Source organism: Gymnogyps californianus, chromosome 8 (genome assembly GCF_018139145.2).
Source record: "Gymnogyps californianus isolate 813 chromosome 8, ASM1813914v2, whole genome shotgun sequence".
NCBI classification, from domain to species: Eukaryota; Metazoa; Chordata; class Aves; order Accipitriformes; family Cathartidae; genus Gymnogyps; species Gymnogyps californianus.
The window spans coordinates 30,660,751-30,681,554 of NC_059478.1; the positions used below are offsets into that span (position 1 = coordinate 30,660,751).

The 20,804-nt window shown below is 52.4% G+C and overlaps 1 protein-coding gene across 27 annotated transcripts in view; it reads right to left on the reverse strand.

The window, feature by feature from the left end:
• Positions 1–1,219: 1,219 nt before the first annotated feature.
• SSBP3 (single stranded DNA binding protein 3) overlaps positions 1,220–20,804 on the reverse strand; it is a 54,859-nt gene continuing 35,274 nt past the window's right edge. For 3 of the 27 annotated variants that reach the window (XM_050901411.1, XM_050901423.1, XM_050901406.1), the window contains 13 exons: positions 18,718–18,807; positions 9,870–9,929; positions 7,673–7,739; positions 7,488–7,564; positions 4,547–4,611; positions 4,377–4,425; positions 4,017–4,052; positions 3,748–3,802; positions 3,174–3,244; positions 2,553–2,631; positions 2,273–2,301; positions 1,979–2,080; positions 1,220–1,349 (listed from right to left, as the gene is read on the reverse strand). In XM_050901411.1, the coding sequence (XP_050757368.1) occupies positions 1,320–1,349; positions 1,979–2,080; positions 2,273–2,301; positions 2,553–2,631; positions 3,174–3,244; positions 3,748–3,802; positions 4,017–4,052; positions 4,377–4,425; positions 4,547–4,611; positions 7,488–7,564; positions 7,673–7,739; positions 9,870–9,929; positions 18,718–18,807 (810 nt within the window). In that variant the 3' untranslated portion in view covers positions 1,220–1,319. Of the gene's footprint in view, positions 1,350–1,699; positions 1,708–1,974; positions 2,081–2,272; positions 2,302–2,552; positions 2,632–3,173; positions 3,245–3,747; positions 3,803–4,016; positions 4,053–4,376; positions 4,426–4,546; positions 4,636–7,487; positions 7,565–7,672; positions 7,740–9,869; positions 9,930–10,666; positions 10,748–13,740; positions 13,744–18,717; positions 18,808–20,804 lie in introns of all 27 variants that reach the window. The other 24 variants (XM_050901428.1, XM_050901416.1, XM_050901402.1 and 21 more) reach the window with 23 other exon arrangements.

Below are 20,804 nucleotides of genomic sequence, written 5' to 3' on the forward strand. Positions count from 1 at the left end.
TCGGTAATTTTCGAACCAGACTACAAGGTAAGAAAAAACACTGAAACAAGATACAATGCTTTCAATAATCCGCACAAAGGTCAAATCCAAGGGAGAGAATATTTTACAGAATATGATATACATGGAGCAGAAATGGGAGCTGGAGAAAAACAAAGACCAAACTACAGGGTAGTGTCATGTACAGAGATCCCAACCCGCCGCCTTGGCTCGTCCCTTCCTCTCCCGCCAGAAGGAAGGGCCTTCGACGCTTGCCATTAATTTTTATTTTCTTATTACAGAGCGAGCCTACAGAATAGCAAGGTTACATTTTAACAACAAGAATTCCTTAAAAAATATCTCCATCCAGTTCCAAATCATAGATAAGTGAAACCCCTGACGAGCACATCTCTAAAGAAAAGAAACCCCCCAGAACACCCCCAAAGCAAATAAAACCCCCCCAAAACCCCAAAGTTAGCTGGAGATCACAGTTTCAAAGTCCCAGGTCAGATTAACCCTTTCTTTCGGTGGATTTAAAAAAAAATATATAAAAAAAATCAATTTTTGCAGTGAACCAGCTGAAGGACTCTGGGGAAGGGAGGGACAGAGATTTCTTCTTGTACTCAGAGATGGGGGGGGAAAAGACTAACACAGTGCATGCCACAGTCACAGAGAGCAAGATCACGATTCATTCGAGGATGTGATCCTAGAAGGGGTCACCTGCGTTAACAAGTTTGTAACGAGGTGGTGGAGTCTCTTCCCCAAAGCAGATCTTGTTAACTGGAGGAGGAAGCGTTGTGCTGCAAACGAACCAAAAAAAAAACCAAAAATAGAAGGGAAAAAAAAACCCAAAACAAAAAAAAACAGGCCTTCTGAACGAAAACCACCATTGTAAACTGTCCAGTTTATTTAAAAAAATGACTACAACAGAGACAACATGAGATTTCATATCTAGACTAGCTTCCTGGTGTCGCACGGCACAAACATACAACAGGTTCGGTTTCTGTCTTTATTTAAAAGAACAAAGCAAAGAGATCGGAGTTGGGTGCTAGAGGCTTCCGTTTGTTTCCAAAAAGAAGTGTCATGTACATATATAAACCCTTCTGCACAAAGAAGGGTCTTGTCTTGTCTTGAAATATTTTAAGTTTTGTCCTTCATGTTTTATGGAATAAAAAGTTCAGCCTTTTTATTGCATGAAACTAAACCTGGGGTTTTGGCCCCCGCCACGCGTCTCCCTGCCCATACACCTAGCTTCTTCTTCTTCTTCTTCTTGCATAATTCGTTGAGATCCTCCGAACGGCAGCTGACTCTCTTGATCCTGGAGAGGAGGAGGGGGAGGGAAATCACACACTCATCGTCATGCTGGGGGAATACTGGAAGAGAGACAGAGCCAGGGTGAGAAACCAGGCGGGCCAGACCCCCAGACACCGAAGGGGGATGCAAAAGGAGGCTGATGACAACTATACAGCAACCTAATTGGATCTAATAAATCAGGAGGAGAGGATATGCTGGAGACTCGAATTGATCAGGGCGTCATCTGCTCTGTAACTCGCTTTTCCGGGGAGAAAATCAGCAGAACAGCATGGCGTGAGATGCAATTTAAAACAAATAATTAACATGCACGCGTGTATAAGCTGCTAATAGAGGAAGAAGAGGAGGGATGTCTCCAGCCACGCACAGCGCGTTGAATTGGCCAAGCCAGCACAGCTGGCTGCATCTGCACCGGCTCCTCTCCATCCTGCGGGATCCTCTCCCCTCCATCCTGCGGGATCCTCTCCCCTCCATCCTGCAGGATCCTCTCCCCTCCCTCAGTACACCCCCATCCCGCCAGGGACCCAAGCTTGCACCCACCAGCGTATTTCCTCCTCCCCACTTTCCGTCCCGGAGCAGCTCACACACAGCACAATCCAGGTCCAAAAGGCACCCACCGCCAAGCCCACTCGCCCCCGTGCCGGGGCGCCCCGGGGACCGTCCCCCCGTCCCCAGGGAGGCACTCACTCACATTGTCGTTTTGGAAGGAATGGAGAAAGTTGCCTCCCAGCTCCCCGTCGTCTCTTGGAGTGCCCGGGGGATTGCTAATGCCACTTATGTTGTTTGGAGAATTCTGTGGGAGATGGTGGAGGGGGGGAGAGGTGGTGAGGAGGTCCCTGCGCCCCCCGAAATGCCGTGGGGGCAGGACGCAGCCCCGCCTGCCCCAGTCACGTCCCCCTGATGCGTCCCCATCCATTGGGGGTCACACCGGCACCCCAGTGCCGAGAAAAGGGGGGCCCACGCACCCACTCTGCAACTCACTTACTTTTGGAAGTCCATCTATGTCTCCTGACCCTGCACAGGGGGGACACAAAAGGAGAACAGCCTTACTGAGCATGCAGCGATGGCCCCCGCGCCCCTCTGCCCTGCTCCCCCCCAGACCCCCCTTCTGATTTCCAGCCAAAGGCTCTGCTTCGAGCACTGGTCCGATCTGGGGGCTGACCCCGGGACGGGAGCAGGCACTGGGATGCTCTGCCCAGCATCCCCGGGGAGCGAAGGCACGGCGGGGCTCCCCGAGCCGCAGCCCCCCCCGTGCAGGTGCTCACCTAACGATCCGTTCATGTGATGGGGCTCCATGCCGCCCATGCCGCCCATGGGGCCATCAGAGCCGGGGCCCATCGGGAACTGCGGAAGAAAAAGGCGACAACACCAAAATCAGCCACAAAACCACCCCGCACGTCTGCCCCGGCCCCGGTGGCTCCTGGGGACCGTCCCCTCCCCAAGCCATCCCTCGGGAGCGGGGTAAGAGGAGGGATGCATCCACCCCCCGAGGCTGCGGGGCGCATCTGGGGGCTCATGATCCTATGGATTCACCTATAAAATTTGGCCAGGCGGGTGCGGGCAGACCCAGACCCATGGCAGCGCAGAGGGCTCCCTCCAACCAAGCATTTAACGAGATTTAAGTCTGCCCGTATCCCGCAAAACACAGCACCTCGCCGGGCACACAGCTGCCACCACCTCGGCCAGAGCAGCAGGACCGCCGCTCTCTTAATGAGCATAAAAAATTAACAAAGTCACCGAAGAGTTAATCGCTTTTTGATGGTTTGTTTTATTTCTGTTTTGTAACAAATGGCTGAAATCAATTAAACTGCTTTACTCTCAACTGATGAAGTTAATTATGATTTGTTATGGTATCTGATATGTAAATTATTAGAAAGCAGACTTACATTCGATCGACTGCCTGCAGGCGGTACTGGATTAATCATTGTGTAGATGTTGTCACTTGAATTTGTTGAATCTGTGGAACAGTGAAGCCCAGTAAGTCGGGTGATTAATTCATTTCTTAATTAAAACAAACTCATGCCACTTGAACTCATTCTTTTGTATTTTATCACCTAAAATTCCCTCTAAGTACGACCATTTTCTGGCTAATTTGTATTTAATGAAGATCCACAAAGTTTTTAATCACAGAAATTCAACTGTGAAAAATAATTCAACTCCTGGCTGGGAAGTGCGGGGAGGTAATTCCCCGCCGTGTAGCACTCCTCACCTCCCCGAGCCCCGCAGCATCCAAATCCATAAAGGGATATAGGAACATCCCCAAATGCCATCCCGAAGCCAAGCAGCCCACGCCGCTCGCTCCCCGGAAAGGCAAAAGCTACATAAATTGGTTATCGCCGGCTGGGCAGGGGTTGCCCGTGCTTGGTGGCGCAGCCCCAGGGATGGGGGTCTCCCGGCAGGGGAAGGGGCAGGAGTCCGGGAGGGCTGGCCTCGGAGAGGGGGGTCTCAGGGGGCTCGTACCTGCGGGACTGGGCATGATGGGTGTCCCCGGAGGACCGCCACCGCCGGGCGGACCCTGTGGAGAGACGAAGCAGGGGTCAGCCACGCAAACACAAGCATCGCCTACCTCCCCACATTTTCAAACGCCTCCCCCAGTCGGAACTCGCACCCCCAAACCCAGCCCAGCCCTCCCCACGGCACCGATTCCCCCTCAAACTGCATGAGCTCCCTGAGCCATAACATCTCTGCACCCCAACGACAGGACGGACAGATGGAGCAGGAGGACTCACCACGTATGTACCAGGCGATGAAGAAGAGTATGGGATCTATAGAGAGAAGAGAGCCAGGTTCAGCCATGGGGCGCACAGGGGCTCCCGTGGGCTGGACCCCAGCAGGGCACAGCTGAGAGCCCCCGCTGCCCCCCCAACCCGGCCAGGATGGGGGTCCCAGGGCCCACCAGACCCCACAGCTGCACCCCACCGCAGGGAAAGCAGTAGAGGAGCAGGGCTTAGGCTTTAGATGCAGCGCCTAAACAAGAGGCTGGGGGAACGCCCTCTCATTAGCAGGATTCAGCTAACGGGGAATGGCCTCATTTGCGGGATGGTCCCCGACCAGCCCCGCTCTTGCTTCAAGGACCGCGGGATACTCACTGAGTTCGCACTGCTGGGGTTCGGCCATGGTCTGCCGGCTCCCGGCCCCCTGGGGACAAAATTAAACAGGGGGGGGAAAAAAAAAAAAAAAAAAAGTTGTGTTTTTATCCGTACGGTCCCGCAAAGCCCGAGTCGGCGGCCAAACATTCCCGGTGCAGGGTTTGCCTTACATGTTAATTCCAGGCATGCCGGGACCTAGGGAGTTGGGTGGAGGTCTCATGCCGCTGCTGTAGTTCTGCAACGATAACCAAGGGTCAGACTACCGTAACGGGAAGGGAAACCGGAGAAGATAAGAGAAGGCAAAAAACCCAACAACAAACCAACAAAAAGCCAAGAGGGTTAGTTTGCAAAAATGAGCTTTAAAAAAAAATATTAGATGATGAAGAACGTAGAGGCAATTAGCAACTGTGTTTATAAAAAAACAGACAGCTGAATATGGAAGGGAGCCAGGCTGAGCCCCAAAGTGCCCCCCTGGCCTCTGATGCCATGCTGGTGGAGGGAAAACAGCCCCCTCCCAGCTCTGGGAGACAAACCTGCTCACAGCCCCCAGGCGCCAACAACAGCCTTTTGGGTTTGTCTTTATGTGCAGGAGAAAACAGGGGCAGGAGGAGAAAAGAAGGTGTTGCTTGCAAGGTTATTGCTGCAGCATAAGGTCCGGAAAAGGCTGCACGAGCTCCCCCTGAGATGGAGCATCCCCTGCTCCCAGGATGACGGCTGGAGTAGGGAAAACCAAGCCAGGCTTGTTTTCCCGTTGCTTTCCAGCTCTCTGCTATATCCCCCGGAGCGGGTCTGCAGCCGCGGGAGCGGGCGAGGGCAGGCAGCCCGTCGGGGCTCCTCTCCTGGCTTATTCCACCCTGGCTTAGCCTCCAGCTGGGACCGGGAGCCTCAGATCTGCGTCCCTCATCTCCTAAAACCAGCTCTAGTACAAAGTCAAGCCCAAGGCAGCAAAGGAAGAGGAATCCCCCAAATGCCACACTCCATTTGGTCTGTGCTTTGCTCCCTGTGCCCTCCAGGCGACGTGCAGCCGGATTTAGGTCGCACTGCTGCTTCTCCCCTCCCACCTTCCCCCCGCGATGCATCTTTTTGGGCTCTATTTCTGCCATTTAGAGAAAAAATTGCCGGGGCAGGAGGGGGGACGGCTGGCTGCTTTCTATTTCGCAGCCCCTCGGAGCACTCCAAGCTGGATTTTAAGTGCAATACCTCAGCGCTGTTGATTTTTCCCTGGATTTATGGATGCACCAGAGCATAGTGCTCTGCTGAGGGCATCGCCAAAGTTTGTTTTGAAGAGGCAGAAAAGGGTTTTCCCCAAACAAATTACTGGCAATTCCTTAATTGATCGAAATTCCAGCCATTTACACTGAATAGCAGCATCAAACCCCTTGTTTAAAAAAAAAAACAAAACCCTCAGCGTTTTTAATTGGAGCTGAAAGGCTGGAAAACGAAGCCGTCTGAAAGATGCTCAGGGAGGGTGGGGAGGGAATGCAGCTGTGCCGAGCGACCTGCATGCCGAGCTCCGGCAAGATGCTGCTGAAATCCAGCGAGCTACAAACCCTCTTCACACAGGCACCAGCAAACCTCATCCTGGCTTCTGCAGAGCTAAAACTGCAACTATTAAAGGAAAAAAGGCAGCGGCGATCGGCTCTAAGGGATGATTCATCCTCAGTGCGTAATAAGTAGCTGTTGTCAGGACGCCGGGATGTCCTGCCTGGATGCTCTGCAGCCCTTTGGAGTAATTTAAGGAGTATTTGGGAAGGTCCTAATGCAAAGCCTGAAGAAAAAAAAAGCCCTGGGCATGCAAGGTGTAAGGGGCTGCTGGGTTTGGTTTGATATTTTTGGTGGTTGCCTGCACAGGCGCTGGTTCCTGGATGGCTGCGGGGAGGCAGCGCCCCGCGGGTGCCAGATTGGGAAGCCCAGCGCTTCTCCAGGGGAAGGCTGCCTTTTAAAAAACCTCTCCCTAGTGTACGTACACAGGGAACGGCAGAGTCAAAAATAAAGCTCTGAACATTTCACAACTCCTGCCGGCTCCCAGAGCCGCCGCCATCCCACGCGGCGCTGAACACGCGCTCGCGGCTTCCAAGTTTCACCGCGAGCTTTGCAAGTGGGAAGCGAGCAGCCTCCCCCAGGCAAACCGCCGCCGCTCTCCTTGGCGCAGGCCACGTTAACAAATGCCATTTTTTTTGGGTGCAGTCCTCCAGGAAAGGAGGATTTTAAGCAGAGCAGCGGTGCTATCGGAGGGCTTGTCCGTGAAACGATGCTCGTGCAGGTTTTTTATCCCCTGCCCTAGGATGGATCCGGGTGCCTGCGGAGACGGGCATCCCTGAGCAGCATCCTCTGGCTGGTGTTAAAAAGAGATGACACAATTCCCTCTTTACACAATATTCGCTTATCTCAACAGTCTCTGGGGGAAAAACAAAACAAAACTCCAGCGCATCCGCTCGTCTCTTGACAGACTCTGATCCTCACACTACAAACTCAACGTAGGCGACGATGCAGAGAGGATAAACCTCCAACCAAAATATGGTAATCTGGTTTTGAAGTCTCGTAGAAGGAACAAACAGGAGTGAGTCAACAACAAGCCACTCCGTAAAGTGAATCAATGGAAAGACAGCATATATTAACCCAGATCTGCTTAATTTCAAGAGTTTACTCCCCTTTCCCGAAATAGAGAGCTCAAGCAGGCAGCAGGAGGGGCAGGTGGAGGGGAACCTCGCAGAGGAAAGCCTTATTCCCCTGCTAAAGGGATCTTTGCCATTTCTTTTTATTTATTTATTTTTAATGCAAGCCTCCTTCCCCCTTCCTGCTGTTAGGGTCGTAACTATTTCCCAGGCAGGCAGCGTAATGCACTCAAAGGCTGCTCCAGCGCGGCGCTAAGTGCCATCCCCTTTGACGGAAGGGCAGGAGGGAAGTTGCAATACCCTTAATGAGCTCTGAAGACCTCACTCATGTTAAAAGGAGGGATTTCCAGATGCAAGACTAATGTAAAACGCATTATACACTAATGGGGGGACAGGGTGTGGGGGGGGAACTCCCAGCCCTTTGAGCCCCAGGAGGTTGTTTTGATGGTGCGCAGCGTTTGCCGAGCTGCAAGATGCTCTTTGGCGCTGGGCTTACCTGCGGACCGGGACCCATGGGGCCCATCCCTCGCGGAGGATTCATCCTTTGCATGGGGCCGCCCATGTTAGGGTGCCCTGTTGGGAGGAAAGCAGGGGCGTTACGCGGCACAGCAGCCACTTCGGGTCCCAAATTAACAGCTAACGAGAAACGTTAATGTTCAACCCCTCTTCCGCTGGGTTTACCTTGCTGTCGCGTGGGATCCATTGAATTGGGCAGCAACGGCTGTGTACCGGGAACGGCGCCGGGGGGCTGTGAAAACATGGGGAGGAAGATTAAAAAAAAAAAAATTGCTAACATGGCAGCCTACAGAGGTAGATTTGGGTTGAGGCTTTAGGCTTTCAGGGGGCTCCTTGGTGTGCTCCCCGGGATGCACCACCCCTCCTGCCGCAGCACAACCTGCGGCTGCCCGAGCATCCCGCATCCCACTGCATCCCGCTGCATCCCGCTGCATCCCACTGCATCTCGCATCCCAGGCATCTTCCTACAGCCTCCAGGCGTTTGCCTCCCCTTTCCTTTCGCAAACACCCTCTAAAAACCAAACAAGGAGCCAGCATTTCCTCCTCTCCCTGCAGCCCGCGTGCCGTCAGGCTGCTGTATTTTAGGGGAGCGAGGGGAAAGCCTGGGCTGCACAGGGCAGAGGCGTCAAAGCCGGCAGGGAAAGGAGACGGGCAGCGCGGCTCCCCGGTATTTAAGCAGCGCCAGGGCCAAACTGTGCAGGTTACAGCGATTCATCGGCTGCCGGTGGGGAGATGCTCCATTTGCAGCAGACCAGCGTTCAGACCCGTCCCCACGCAGGCAGAGGGGAAGGCGGATGCTCCCCCTCCCCAAACCCACGCTCTGCTCGGGCAACGCGGCTATTTAAAGTTCAAAGGCTGCTCCGAACAGATAAAGGGGGAGAAAAACATAGATACCATCTGCCCGAGGGAAGCAAACTGTAAACAGTTTTGCTACAGCGCTGCCTTTTATTTGAATGCCGACACAGACAGATCCTACTGCTGGGGCACAGCGCAGGCACTGGGTGCACATGGCCGCGCCGAGGCAGAATCTGTCCAATCCCCATTTTTTTGCAGCCTGGAAGCTGGCAGCAGGAGGAAGATAAACCAGGGGGGTTGTAGAGATGGCTATTTACACGTCTGCTGCCTGACCTTCCCACCTGCCTATTTATTCCTCTTGTCCCTCTGGATGTGACCATAACCTCGCTGAGCTCCGGGTAGTTACAAACCTGTGTTTTATACGTGGTGTTTGGGGGAAAAAAATTAAATCCTAATTAACTTTACCCACTCCTGGATGCTCGACCCTGCTGCAAGAACAGCCTCCCCAAACCGGTCCCCTGCCTCTCCTGCCCACCCCAGCTCACTGTGCTCACCTCCAGTGGAGCTCGGGATGAGCCCGGGACCACAGTAGGATGGGGTCCCATTAAAACTGTCCCATGAGGAGGTGCAGTTAATTAATACTTGCTAAAACAGCCACCATTGCCCTCAGTGGGAGGCTCTTCCAGCTTAGCTGGGCTTGGGGGTCCTACATCAGCCCCCCCCGAGTTTTTCTCAGCTACATCTCAGCTGTCTCACCATCATTTTGCAACTTCCAGAGATTCAAGTCTCCAATCCAGCAAGCACAAACACGAAGCAAGCTGCTACATCCTATTTCCTGACTATCCTGCTCTTTCTGCTAACAAGAGCTATATAAAAATAATAGTTAGCCAAAAAAACAAGCTCCCAAGATAATTTTTGCACAGTCACCTTTGCTACTCAAAGGAATTACAGGTTTCCTTTAATTTCCCTTTAATGACAAATAACCTCTGGTTCGGTCATTACCCTATGGATCTGCACGGCATCGTTGGGAACGAGATGAATTCCTCAACCAAAGGCCACGCGTTCAGGCAGCGCGTGGGGTGGAAGCCTCTGTCCGTAAGGCCAGAAACAAACTGCCCTTGTTTAAGCTGGGATAAGAGGATAAACCGAACCCAAAAAATTCAGCAGTGGCCTGCCCCGCTTGACCCCACCGCTGATCTAAGCGCTCGGTCAACCCAGCTCCAGGATTATCTCCATCACTTTAATTTTCTGCGATTGCAGGGAAAATCCAGCCGGGCAGCGAGCCCGCAGCATGGCACGGCCGTGCTGAAAACACCACAAATAAAAAGCAGCACATGCCTCACTGCCGTTTACACCCTGGCTATATCCAAACCTCAAAAAACCCCCCCAGAACCTGGTTATGTGACACTTGATGCTCCAGCACCAAGAAAACGGAGGATGCTCGAGGAAGGCGATGCTTGCCATCCGAACCCAAGGAGCATCTGCAGGACATGTGGCCCTCGTCCCCCTCCCCAAATAAAAGCCATCCCCAGGAAACCTGCCAGTGCGGAGCCCGGGAGCGCAGTACCTGGTTGCCCATCCTGATGGGGGGCCGGGGACCTCCGGCGTAGCGCGGTGACATGAACGGCTGTGGGGACACAAAAGGGAGGTCAGGGCCGAGCTGCGGGGAGGCAGCACGCTCCCCACGCACGCCGGTTAGACTGTACACACTGTTTTTGGTTTTGGTTTGGTTTTTTTTTTTTTTTCTGGAGACATCCTTTTTAAAAAAGTTAAGTTTCAAAAGGAAAAAAAAAAAAAAAAAAAAAAAAGATGTCCGGAGTCCGTTTTTAACATTTTCTGTGTAGATTTATTGTTTGAGAGCGTTTGACATCGGCAATACTAGGTGAGGCTGTTAAAATTAGTGCATGGGAAACCCTGAGTGTTAGATACTGTTCAAGTTTAAATATAGAGAGATATATCAAAAAAAGTGGCAAATAAGCACATACAGACACGCACACACAAAAAAACCCCCAATGCTAAGTACTGAAAAAAAAAAGAAGAAAGACTTAAAGTTACTTTTTTTACAACTGCTGCTACTAACAGAAGCTTAAAAACCCACATCAAGTTAAATTTCTCAGGCTACCTTGGGAAGGTAAAACAGTCTGATACCCACGATTAACTTCTCAGTCCATTGACAACTGCACATCCAAAAAAAAAAAAAAAAAGGGAAAAAAACCAACATTTTGCTTCAGAGCTGGGGTGCCCAGGGGGATGCTCCCCGGGGGAGCAGGTACCCGCTGCCCAGCATGCTTATAGAGGGAAAAAAAATAAGCAAATCGAGCGCACGTCCCGGTTCACAGCCCTACCCATCGCTAGTGTCTTTACCTGACTGTGGGGTCCCATCATGCTGTTAGGATTGTGGGGTGGAGGCTGTGCGTGTGGCGAGGGCTGTGACCCAGGCGGTCCCTGTGAGGTCAGACAGTAGAAGGAGGTTATAGATTAGCACATGAAAGCGCAGAAAGAGCTAAAAAAAGGATTGACGGGTGGACCTGTTTTGTCGGGGAGTCAGTTCTCCCGTATTTTAATTTTTTTTTCTTTTTTTTTTCCTCTTTTAAATTGAGTTTCTATTCATTTGTAGCTGAACAATGAATAATGATATATGCAAAAAAAAAAAAAAAATTAAAAATCAGAACATCTGTCAAAATACAGCAGCCACATTGATGGTAAACGGTCCGGTAGTTCAACCAAGTCTGCAATGATAAACACACAGGGAAACACTTTGCAAGGGCGTGCAACGAGGAAGAAAAAATATGCAGGAGAGGATCAGAGAGGTTGGGGGAAATACAAAAAACCAACCCCAAACCAAAAAAAAAAAATCATTTTTTCCTCTCTCATCCCAAAGGTTGGAAACACCTCTGGGTTGTTTTTTGTTTTTGACTGTGGTTCACTGGAGGTGCTGGAGCGAGCGCAGAGGACGAGGAGCACGTCCCAGCTCGCGCCTGGGCAGCGTTTGGCCGGCACAACCGGGGCTGCATCGCCAGACTCTACGGATGCAACATCCTTCCTCGAGGTGGCTTCCCTAAGGATGCGAATAAAATGGCTTGCAAGCAAAGAAAGGATGTCTAGGGGAAAAAAGGAGAGATTAGTTGGTGCAGGTTTAAGGCTGCAATGCAGCAGCCGCTGACATTTTGGGCTCGAACGCCCACTTTTTGTTTTTTTTTAAATTTTCCTTAAAAGCACAAAATGAAAATTTGCTTGGAAAAACCGCGAGCTCGGTGCAAGAATATACCGGTGCGTGTTAACGTAAGGAAAAAAAAAAAAAGTATTTTTTGAGTCAAAGGAGGTGTAATTGGTAGAGAAAGCAAACGAGCTTTGTCAGTAGGTGATGGGAAGCGACGGCAGGCTCCAGGACCAGCGCCGGAGCAGATGTTCTCTACCTGCCTCGTTACTAATTTCAACAAGTGTTCGCCTTCTAGCTGCTGCCAGCAATGGCATGGTTTGTTACCATGAGCAATTTTCTTAATTAACAGACATTAATTAGCCATTTAGCAATTTTGCAAGCATTTGTTTAGCAGCTTTCCTAAACATGAATACCACTGTGATAATGGTACTGATTAGAGGGTCCCCTAATTAACAGTACAGGGAAGGAAAATTGAAATCACATAAATTAAAAAGGGAGGGGAAGTTAATGAAGGCAGGACATATTTGCACCTGCAAATCTTTTGTATGGCAGAAACTTGAGTGCAATGTAAATAAAGTAAGAGGGTGGGTTTTTTTTCTCTTTTTTTTTTTTTTTAATTTGAACGGTTCGGCGGCGAGATGGAGCCGAGCGGATTTAAACCAACAGCCTCCTGCCAGCCTCTCCTCTCCAGCCGCTGCGCCCGGGGAAACGAAGTCCCACCCTTTACACCACCATGTATTCTCCAGGAGCTGAAGGCAACCAGCCCCTGCCCCTACTGCCCGGCGAACCTTGGCTGGAAGAGGTCACAGCACCTCAGGACAACCCTCCCAACAAAACTGCCTTCTCCATCCATGTCCCACCACAGCAGAGAAGACAAACCTCTGTGGTCCAACTGTAGCATCAAACTCCTTTAGCAGAAGTCCTCCCCACGTGTGAAACTTGACTTATTTTTGCTTCTGAGGTGGCTAACTCTGTCTGTGCGAACACAAACTGCACCTGGGGCAGCAGCCACCTCCCACCACCGGTTCATGGAAGACAGCACCCCGCAATGAGGTCAGGCCACCACCAAAGCCCTTCCTACGTGTCACAGCTGCAGGATTTGGGGTAGGGAAGATCGCCAGAGGTGAACGAGCGATGAAACCAAGTGGAAGGGAAAAACCAGGACTCGCAGAGGCCAACCCTCAAGACCCATCAACGGGACACAACGCCTGCCTTGCCGCGCTGCAAGGAGGAGGTCATTGTTATCCAGGTACTGACTGGACAGGCACGCAGACCCCATCCTGAAGTTATTAAACCCCTGATTAAACCCCCAACATCCTTCCTCTCGTACCCTGCCGGTGTGTGGGTGTGTGGGGATAACAGGTATTGAATGCATGGGGGACATGGCCACCTACACGCACCCCAGCTGGGCCCAGAGGTGATGCTTTGGGTCTCCATTTAGAGCTGCAGAGCAAGCAGCGTTTGGTTATTTTAGAAAAAGCGTCTATAAGACATGGAGGCATTTTCACCAGAGAAAAATCCCCCGCAGCAACTGGATCCAAAGAGCATCAGTTGTTTGTGCTGCTGCATGCATCCTCTGGAGCGTGGTCCTGCCCCGCTGCCCCAAGGCTGCTCCCCGGGATGCTCCAGGCTCGGCACCACAGCATCCTCACCGTTCCACTATCCCATGTGGTACCGCTCCCAGCAGAGACTTCTGGATAATATGACTGCAGACGCCCAGCTCGTGCAAACATCTCAGCAGGCGGGGAGGAGCCGAAAGGGGCTTTTTTCTTTTTTTTTTTTCCCCTTCTTTTCTTGGTTTTTCAAAACAGCAACGAGCAGCAGCATCTGAAACGCTCGCTCCGGGCTGCAACCACCGCGGCCCCCTCCCGCGCCCCTGCGGCACGGCTGCTCCGCTCCGTCAGAAACGCAGACCCTCTGGATATTGTTATCTCCGTAAACATTTGCAGATGTTTCAGGGCCGGGACCTGCATTCAGCGGGGAACGCCTGCCGGATCGGTTGCTTTTTTGCACGGGTTTCCCTCGCTGCAGAGGAAGCGGCAGATGATCCCGATGGATCATGGCAGTTGAGACACGTGTTTTGCAGAGATGACATGTGGGGTCCAACCAACAGAACAACCCTTTTTTCTTAAAAAATGTGTATTTAGCAGTATTAACTAGTGCTGTTACACGAGGAGGCCGAACGCACGCAGTCCTGCTCCCTCCACATCCCAAATGCCCTGGAGTCGCATCCCCGCAGCAGAGCTCCATCCGACACGCCATGCTGGGCGAGCAGGACCTGCTCTGCAGTTAATTCACTCGTATCTCAAGACCAGTGCTCTCCCCAACCAGAGAAACCCCATCACCTCTCAAGTTTTCTTTTTTTTTCCCTTTTTTTTTCTTTTTTTTCCCCCCCCAAACTGGATGCCTTGCACAGGGGGTTATTCTTCACCTTGCTGTAGCTGCCTCAAAAAAACCCCAACAAACAACCCCAAACAGCTAAAACGGTGTTAGAGGAAACTGTTTCCAACAGCTCTCGGTGCCCCAACCTCCTCTCTGCTTCATATTTTTCTCTCCTCTACACTATGGGGACTGTAAAAGCCCAACCTGGCCTGTCAGACAGCTGAAGTTTGCTGCCGCTGCTGCTTTCTACAGGGAGTTTCCAGGCGATCAGGTTATTTCCACTCTGTCTTTCATGAGCTCGACTCCTCAAACTTCTTGTAAAATATTAAAGATGGAAAATGGCACGAGCGATCACAGCTCTGCGTGTGTCAATTTATGTTTCCAGCGTAATTCACCACAAATGGATCATGTTTTATGGGCTACATACTTTCAGCTAATGGGGGAGTTCTTCTATTTAAAAACATTTTCAAGCACCTCTGGGGGTGGCAGAACAATGCAGGATAGTACGAGAAGGCAAAGCATTGCTGCCACGAGATACTGACAATTTAGAGTTAGCAATAGGAAGGCATCTTGTGTTTTAAAATACCTGCCCCCGCCTACCGGTTTTGACATTAGAAAATACTAAAATAAATTAGATGGAGATTAATTAAAGATGTGCCTGGGTTTACTGGATAGGAGCCTTATTTCTACCAAAGGAGAGGGAAGTTTTGCAAGTTGTCAACAAAAAAATCCCTGAAGGAGCCTTTAGGAGAGATGCTCCAGGTACCTTCAAAGAGGAAGACCACGGTCGCCTTCCAGCGCATGGTGCCGGGTGAGGACCCAGCCGCCCCTTCCCAAGAGAGGGCAAGGCAAGGCAAGGCAGGGCAAGGCAAAGCAAGGCAAGGCAGGGCAAGGCAAGGCAAGGCAAGGCAGGGCAAGGCAAGGCAAGGCAAGGCAAGGCAAGGCAGGGCAAGGCAAGGCAAGGCGGGCCAAGTTTCCCCGCAGACGGTGGAAGGCAGCCGTGGGCAGGAGCTCTGCCTCGCCTGCAGCTGGGGCTCCCAACTGCAGAAGCCTGGTTTTAAGGAATATGTTTAACACAAGCTCTTCAGGAAACAAACCCGTGTCAGCCGGAGCCAAGAACAGTCACCTCCATCTGGCTGGAGCACCCGAGAGAAAGTTGACTGCAAATCCCACCATATGCTCCAGACGCTCGGTACAAAAGCCTCGGGCATCCTACTAAACTTCCAGAAAAAAAACTTTCTCCGATGCTTGCTTTTCCTTTCCTCCAGCTCCTAAGCCACCTTCCTTCAAACCCTGCCTGGTGCAAGGCTGATACTGAGTTCTGCCCTGGGATTTTGGGAAGGGCAGCCTGGTTTTGGGGCTCTTGTGCCACCTCGCCGGAGCTGGGTGACCATAGCTGGTGGCACCCGCGGAGCGGTGGCAAATCCCACCAAGACGTCAGGGCAGCTGAGCAGGGGGAAAATGGTGGCATCCAAGGAGGGAGCAGGACAACATGGACCCCTTCCTACTGCTCCTGGCTTTACCATCCTCACCCCCGTGGGCAACCTTACCCAAAGAGACGTGCCCTGGGATGCAAGGAGGAGAGGCGAGGAGGGCAGGGGATGTCGGGGGGAGCCCCCCGGGCTCCGGAGCCCCCCCCGTCCTCCCCAGCTCCCGAGGTCTCTCTGCATTAGGGGGCAGTGTGGGAACACCGAGCAGCCGGCGCTTTGTTTTGGTGTATCTCGGCGCCGAGCCGCTGATGCATAGCTAACGCAGCCGCCGACATTGATTTATGGTCAACTTTCCATTTCATCAGCGTGCGGGGTACGGGGCGGCGTGGGGAGTTTGCACTGGGGAGAGGAGGCATGGCCGTGGACGGGGGCTGCTGGCTGGGCTCCCCCCCCATTTATTTAGTGTTAAGAAGGTGTGGTATTAATTGCTTTCAATTTTTAATTTTCCTTCCTACATTTCCCTGGCACCCCCCTGTCCCTCCTTTGAGGGATCTGCACCCCGGCATCAATCCAGCTTTCAAAACAAAAGCAGGAAAGCCTCCAATGACCTTTAGGAGGATGAGCAGAGGGTTTGTTTGCTCATCTCAATGGGACAAAGAGAGAGATTTAAATAAAAGCATCTACCCACGCTGGCCGTCAATCCAGCCACCTTTTGTCCGGAGCGCAGCCCGATGCTGTGCCGCTGGCTGGCACCACGCAATGCCCCGGCAACCCAAGGGCGCCCAGGGCCTCTCCTTTCCCATTGTTTTGGGAAGGTTTTGGGAGACTCTGCAGGCTGCATTTCCCTTGGCCCCCAGCCCGAAGGTTGCTGCTGAGCCCCAGCGCAGGGAAGGGACTCTCCCTGCAAGACAGCGGCTGCGGACGGGCGCTGCAGCCTGGACTCCTCCTCTCTTCTCCCCTTCCTGGTGTGTCACTTCTCCTCCAAGCTCACTCCCATGGGTTTTTGGGCCACTAGCTCTGAGGAACGGTCCATATAATTTTTTCCCTTTGCCAAACAGCGGTGCATATCTAAATGCGCAGGGCTGCGGGGTTCATGCACCCCCAGGGCAGCAGTGCGGGGGTTTCTGCAACCTGAGCTTCACTGGTAACTCCCTCCTCAGCTCCTGGTGTGATGGTCCACCATGTCAGGACAGGATCAGGCCCTCTAAACTCTCTCAAAAATGGTCTGCCCGTGCCTGCTACCCTCAGAGATATCCCTTGCAGGTCCCTGGTGCCTGCAGTATGGTGTAAAAGAGTGAGACGCTGAAACTCCCCGAGCCCTCTCCATCCTCCAGTCTCTTGGCGTGAGGAGGGCACTGGCTGAGGTGGGACCACCAGGAACCTCCCTCAGTCCCAGGGCAGGCACACCAAGGGTCGGGCAGAAGTCCTTTGCATCTCCTGTGACCTTTTTGGTTTTGCCCTCTTAAGTTCAGCGCTTTAATTTCCTACAGAGATAGGAAATTACCCCCGAGCTGCGACAGGCTCGCCACCAAGCCTCCAGCCCACCTCTGCAAGAGCTGATCTCCAGCACCTCCTGAAGCTGGAACGAGCTCCAGCACCCGCAATAAATCAGACGGGCTTTCATGAAGGCGATGTTCAGACTGTGTTAAAAGGTGGGATTTTTCTTCTCCCCTCCTCCCCTCCATCCCCAGGGCTGGGAGGAGAAACCAGATGTTGGAAGGCTTTCAGGAAAGGCAGGCTCTTGAGACGTCACATGCGAGCCATATGCATCGGCACCCGTCCTCTCTTCCCTCCGGGAGCTCCGGGGATGGGCAGCATCCCCCCACACGACACCTGCATCAGTGCCATTACTTCTGCTGGGTTTTCAGGACCCCCCCCCCGACAAAGGTCCTAAGACAGCAGGGCTGCCTTTGAAACCCCCTTCCCCAGCGGCTCCTGGTCCAGCCGCACAAGAGGTAGGGAGCTAGGATGGGTTGTTTGCTCCTGAATCGGACCCTCAGTGCAAAAATGCTACAGGAGGGCAGAAAGGAAAGCAGAGGGGACAGCTTGGAGGCTGTCAACGGGAAGAGTCAAGACGGGAGCATGCACAGCACGTCTGGGGAGATGCGACTCCTCTTCCTCACCTTCCCCTCTTGGGGAAAGCCAACCCATGCTCTTGAAGCCTTGCCCTAACTTCGTGCCAGTTTTGCAGCCCTCGCAGCTCTGCGTGAAGCAGGAGCCCCAAAGGACAGTCAGATTTGCCATGGGGCGAGATCAGGACTTTTGGAGACACATTTCTTGGAAGCAGCAGCTTGGCACTCGAATTGCTGGCAGCAGCTATGACCTGCGAGATAGCATCTCTGCTGTTGGCTTCACCCTGTGCCGCCGAGCGCTGCTACAAGATTCGCCTGTTTTAGGGTTCCCGATCAGTATCGGATATTCTTACTTTGTCAGGAGCATGTTCAGGAAATGGGATCTCTCTAAAAAAAAAAAAAGACAGGACCCTCCTTCCCCCTTCCCATACACACGCAAACGGCGATATCAGGCTCAGATATCGCCACAATAAATCACAAGCGCCTTATCGAGTCCGCCTGTCTACTGCCCGAGAAGTTCTCCCATATACAAATCACAAGCCCAGATGACAAAAAAGCAGCTTGCCAAAACAAATATTCCTTTCAACTCTTATCCCATTTGTTACACGAACAAGTGTTTCTTCCTCAAGAAGGAAGATTTCAATGCACCAAGAGCTTACACCGCTGCAAACCAGTGTGGCTCATGCCGTGCAAAGAGATTCCACAGAAACCCAAAAAAAACCCCACGGTTCAAGTTTTGAAAACTCTTTTTCTATGTGCTCGTCGAGATCCTTTCCATCAGCGTCACTCCAAACATACGTTACCCCCTCCTCAGTCAGAGCTCGGTGCGGGAGAAGGAAGGAGCAAGGGGACTTTGGGGACTTTGCTAGGTATTTGCTTACAAGGTGCCTCCATGGCATTCGGGGACTTGGCTGGAGCTGGCTCCTGCCTGCAGCCGCAGCCAGCGCTTATTAATGCTTTCAGTGATTGCATTTGGAAAAAATCAAGCGGTTAACCAGAGGAGGGGGAAAAAGTTTCAGGAATCAAAATCCAGAATGTTTTCAATTATGCACGTCTGTTAGGACCAGAGAACAAACACAATCCCAACCCAAACACAAACCAAGCAGCTTTGGAAAAAAACATTGGTTGTAAATACACAGTAACCTCTTTGAGCAAGAAAGAAATTTGCTTTAAGGCCACAAAAAAATAGAAAGCAAACGTGGAAGGACAGCAGAACACGAGTTATTCCTAGACAGGTCAGCTATGCGGGCATGCTGCTTCCCTAGCATCCCCTTGGAAAGAAAAAACACAGGCACGACAGCGCTGACACCCAGAGCGTAAGCAAACACGTGCGCGGTGTGGAGGGGAGCATCGGGAGGAGTGGCAGCCTACCTGGAAGAAACCGGGCGGGATGGGGCCCCCAGGCATCCCGTCGTTCGGGGGAATGTTTCCAAGCACGGGACTCGGGGCGGCAGCTGCGCTCTGCAGGGAACAAAACGAGGACAAACATGGTGGGTTTGAGCCGGAGTTAAGAAAAAAACCACGTTAAAAAAGCTCTCTCCTGCCACACAACACTGAGTCAATTAGCCTGTTACCTCCAGAGCCCCGAGCATCGCTCCCCATGCCCCGAGCATCTTCCCCCCACGGGGGAACGAGCAGAGGATGCTCGGAGCCAGAAGGGCACTGGCCTCTGCGATTCACCCATTGAGAAGATGGCTGCACAAAAACCGGGGATAATTCTGGGGCTTATTTATTCATTTACCCAGACATTTAGTCTCGTTAATCCACCGAGGAGCCTCATGCAACGCGTCACTTCAGGCAGAAGCTGTTTTAAGGCTTTTTACATGCTTCTCTTAGCCCACCTCCCCCCGCATGCTCGCCAGTTCAGTTCTGTCCTCCAGAAAAGATGCCGCCCTGACCTGACCAGCACGTCAAAGTTTTATTATGAATTTCCAAATTCCTCGCACCTGACCTGTGGGGTCACGCTCCCCTTCACGCCTCCCCAGGATGAGCCACCTCAGTGGCTTCAGCCCCAAAAAGGAGGGCCGGGGGTGGACATGGGGTACCCGGACACCCCGCTCGCTCCTGCTCACCATTTCTATTCATATTTACTTCCTTTCTGTGATGTACACTGACGGACAAAAGAGGTTTTTCAGGTGCAAGGAGCAGCTCCGGTGGTGCTGAGGGAAGGATGGCAGGCACCAAACCGCCTTGGGAAAGCACCAGTGAGATGGGAGGCTCCTACCCAGAAGGAAAATGGTAAGAAAAAGATCTTTCCCCAAAGACCCCTACTGACACACATCCCTGCTGGGTTAGGAGCAGTACCTGTGCCGTTGAAGTACACTCTCGTTTACCCATTGCCAAACAAACCCCCGTTCCCAAGGCAGCTGCAAGGGAGCCTCAGTGGTATTAATTGGGTTTGGATCACTGAACTACTCCCTCCACGAACTTTTTACGATGGACTTACCCACCTAAAACCATGTGGCAGGGCCGAGGAAAATCGTCCACCACAAAAAAAATTGGTGGAAAAATTTTCCACTGAGGAAATCCCATGAGCAAATGGGGTACATGTGAGCCTGCTCAGGCTTGGTTTTACTCCAAAGCTTGGAGCACCCCGACCCCACCAAACCCCGCGTCCCGACAGCAACTGAGCCAGCCCCAGCCCCCAACCACATCCGATGCAGTGACAACCGCAAGATGCAAGCAGAGGGGGGAAGCCAGGGTGTCAGGACTTGGGCAGCCTGGAAAATTAAGGGTTATTATTAAGGACTAAGGGTTGCCAAGGTGGGACCCCAATGTCAGGTTGGGAATCTCACTATTCTGGACCAGAACGCCTTGCAGAGGCAGGAGAGCATCAGGCTAACCGCTGCCTTGTGCCTTGCCGGGGGCCATCCCTTGTGCCCCCTCCATCACGCTCTCCGGCAGGAGCTGGCATGCAGGATGTGGGATGAAGGCCAGGACCACGCTGGATGAGCGGTTGCTTTTCCCACCCCAGCAACTCAGAGCTGCAAGCGGCACAGGCGACAGCGCAGGCTAATTCCCCCAAAAGAGACCCCCTTCGTGAAATAACCAGGGTCCCCCTGCGACCACAGGGTCCTGCGCCCCTGGGCACAGCCCACACCATGCTCCTCCCGTGCCCCTGAACAAGGCATCCCGAGCAGCCTTCCCCACATCAACAGCAAAGGCCAGATCTGAGTGTTTTTACAGTTAATAAAAAAAAAGTCCTGGCAGGAAAAATAAGCCTGCCCGTTCCAGGCTCTTTTTATACATCAGACGACAGCAAAAATAGACGGGAGAGGGAGTGAACCCAGTTCTCCCCCTCCCTCCATCCCCCCAAGTGGGTCAGCTATAAAAGTAAAACCAAATCTTAATCCAAGGCCATGAACATATTGCAGTTTCTCTGCAAAGCAGATGACGGTTCTTAATGCAAAAATATGTAAGACCGAGCCCCAAACGGCAGCGAGCCCATTTGGAATTTC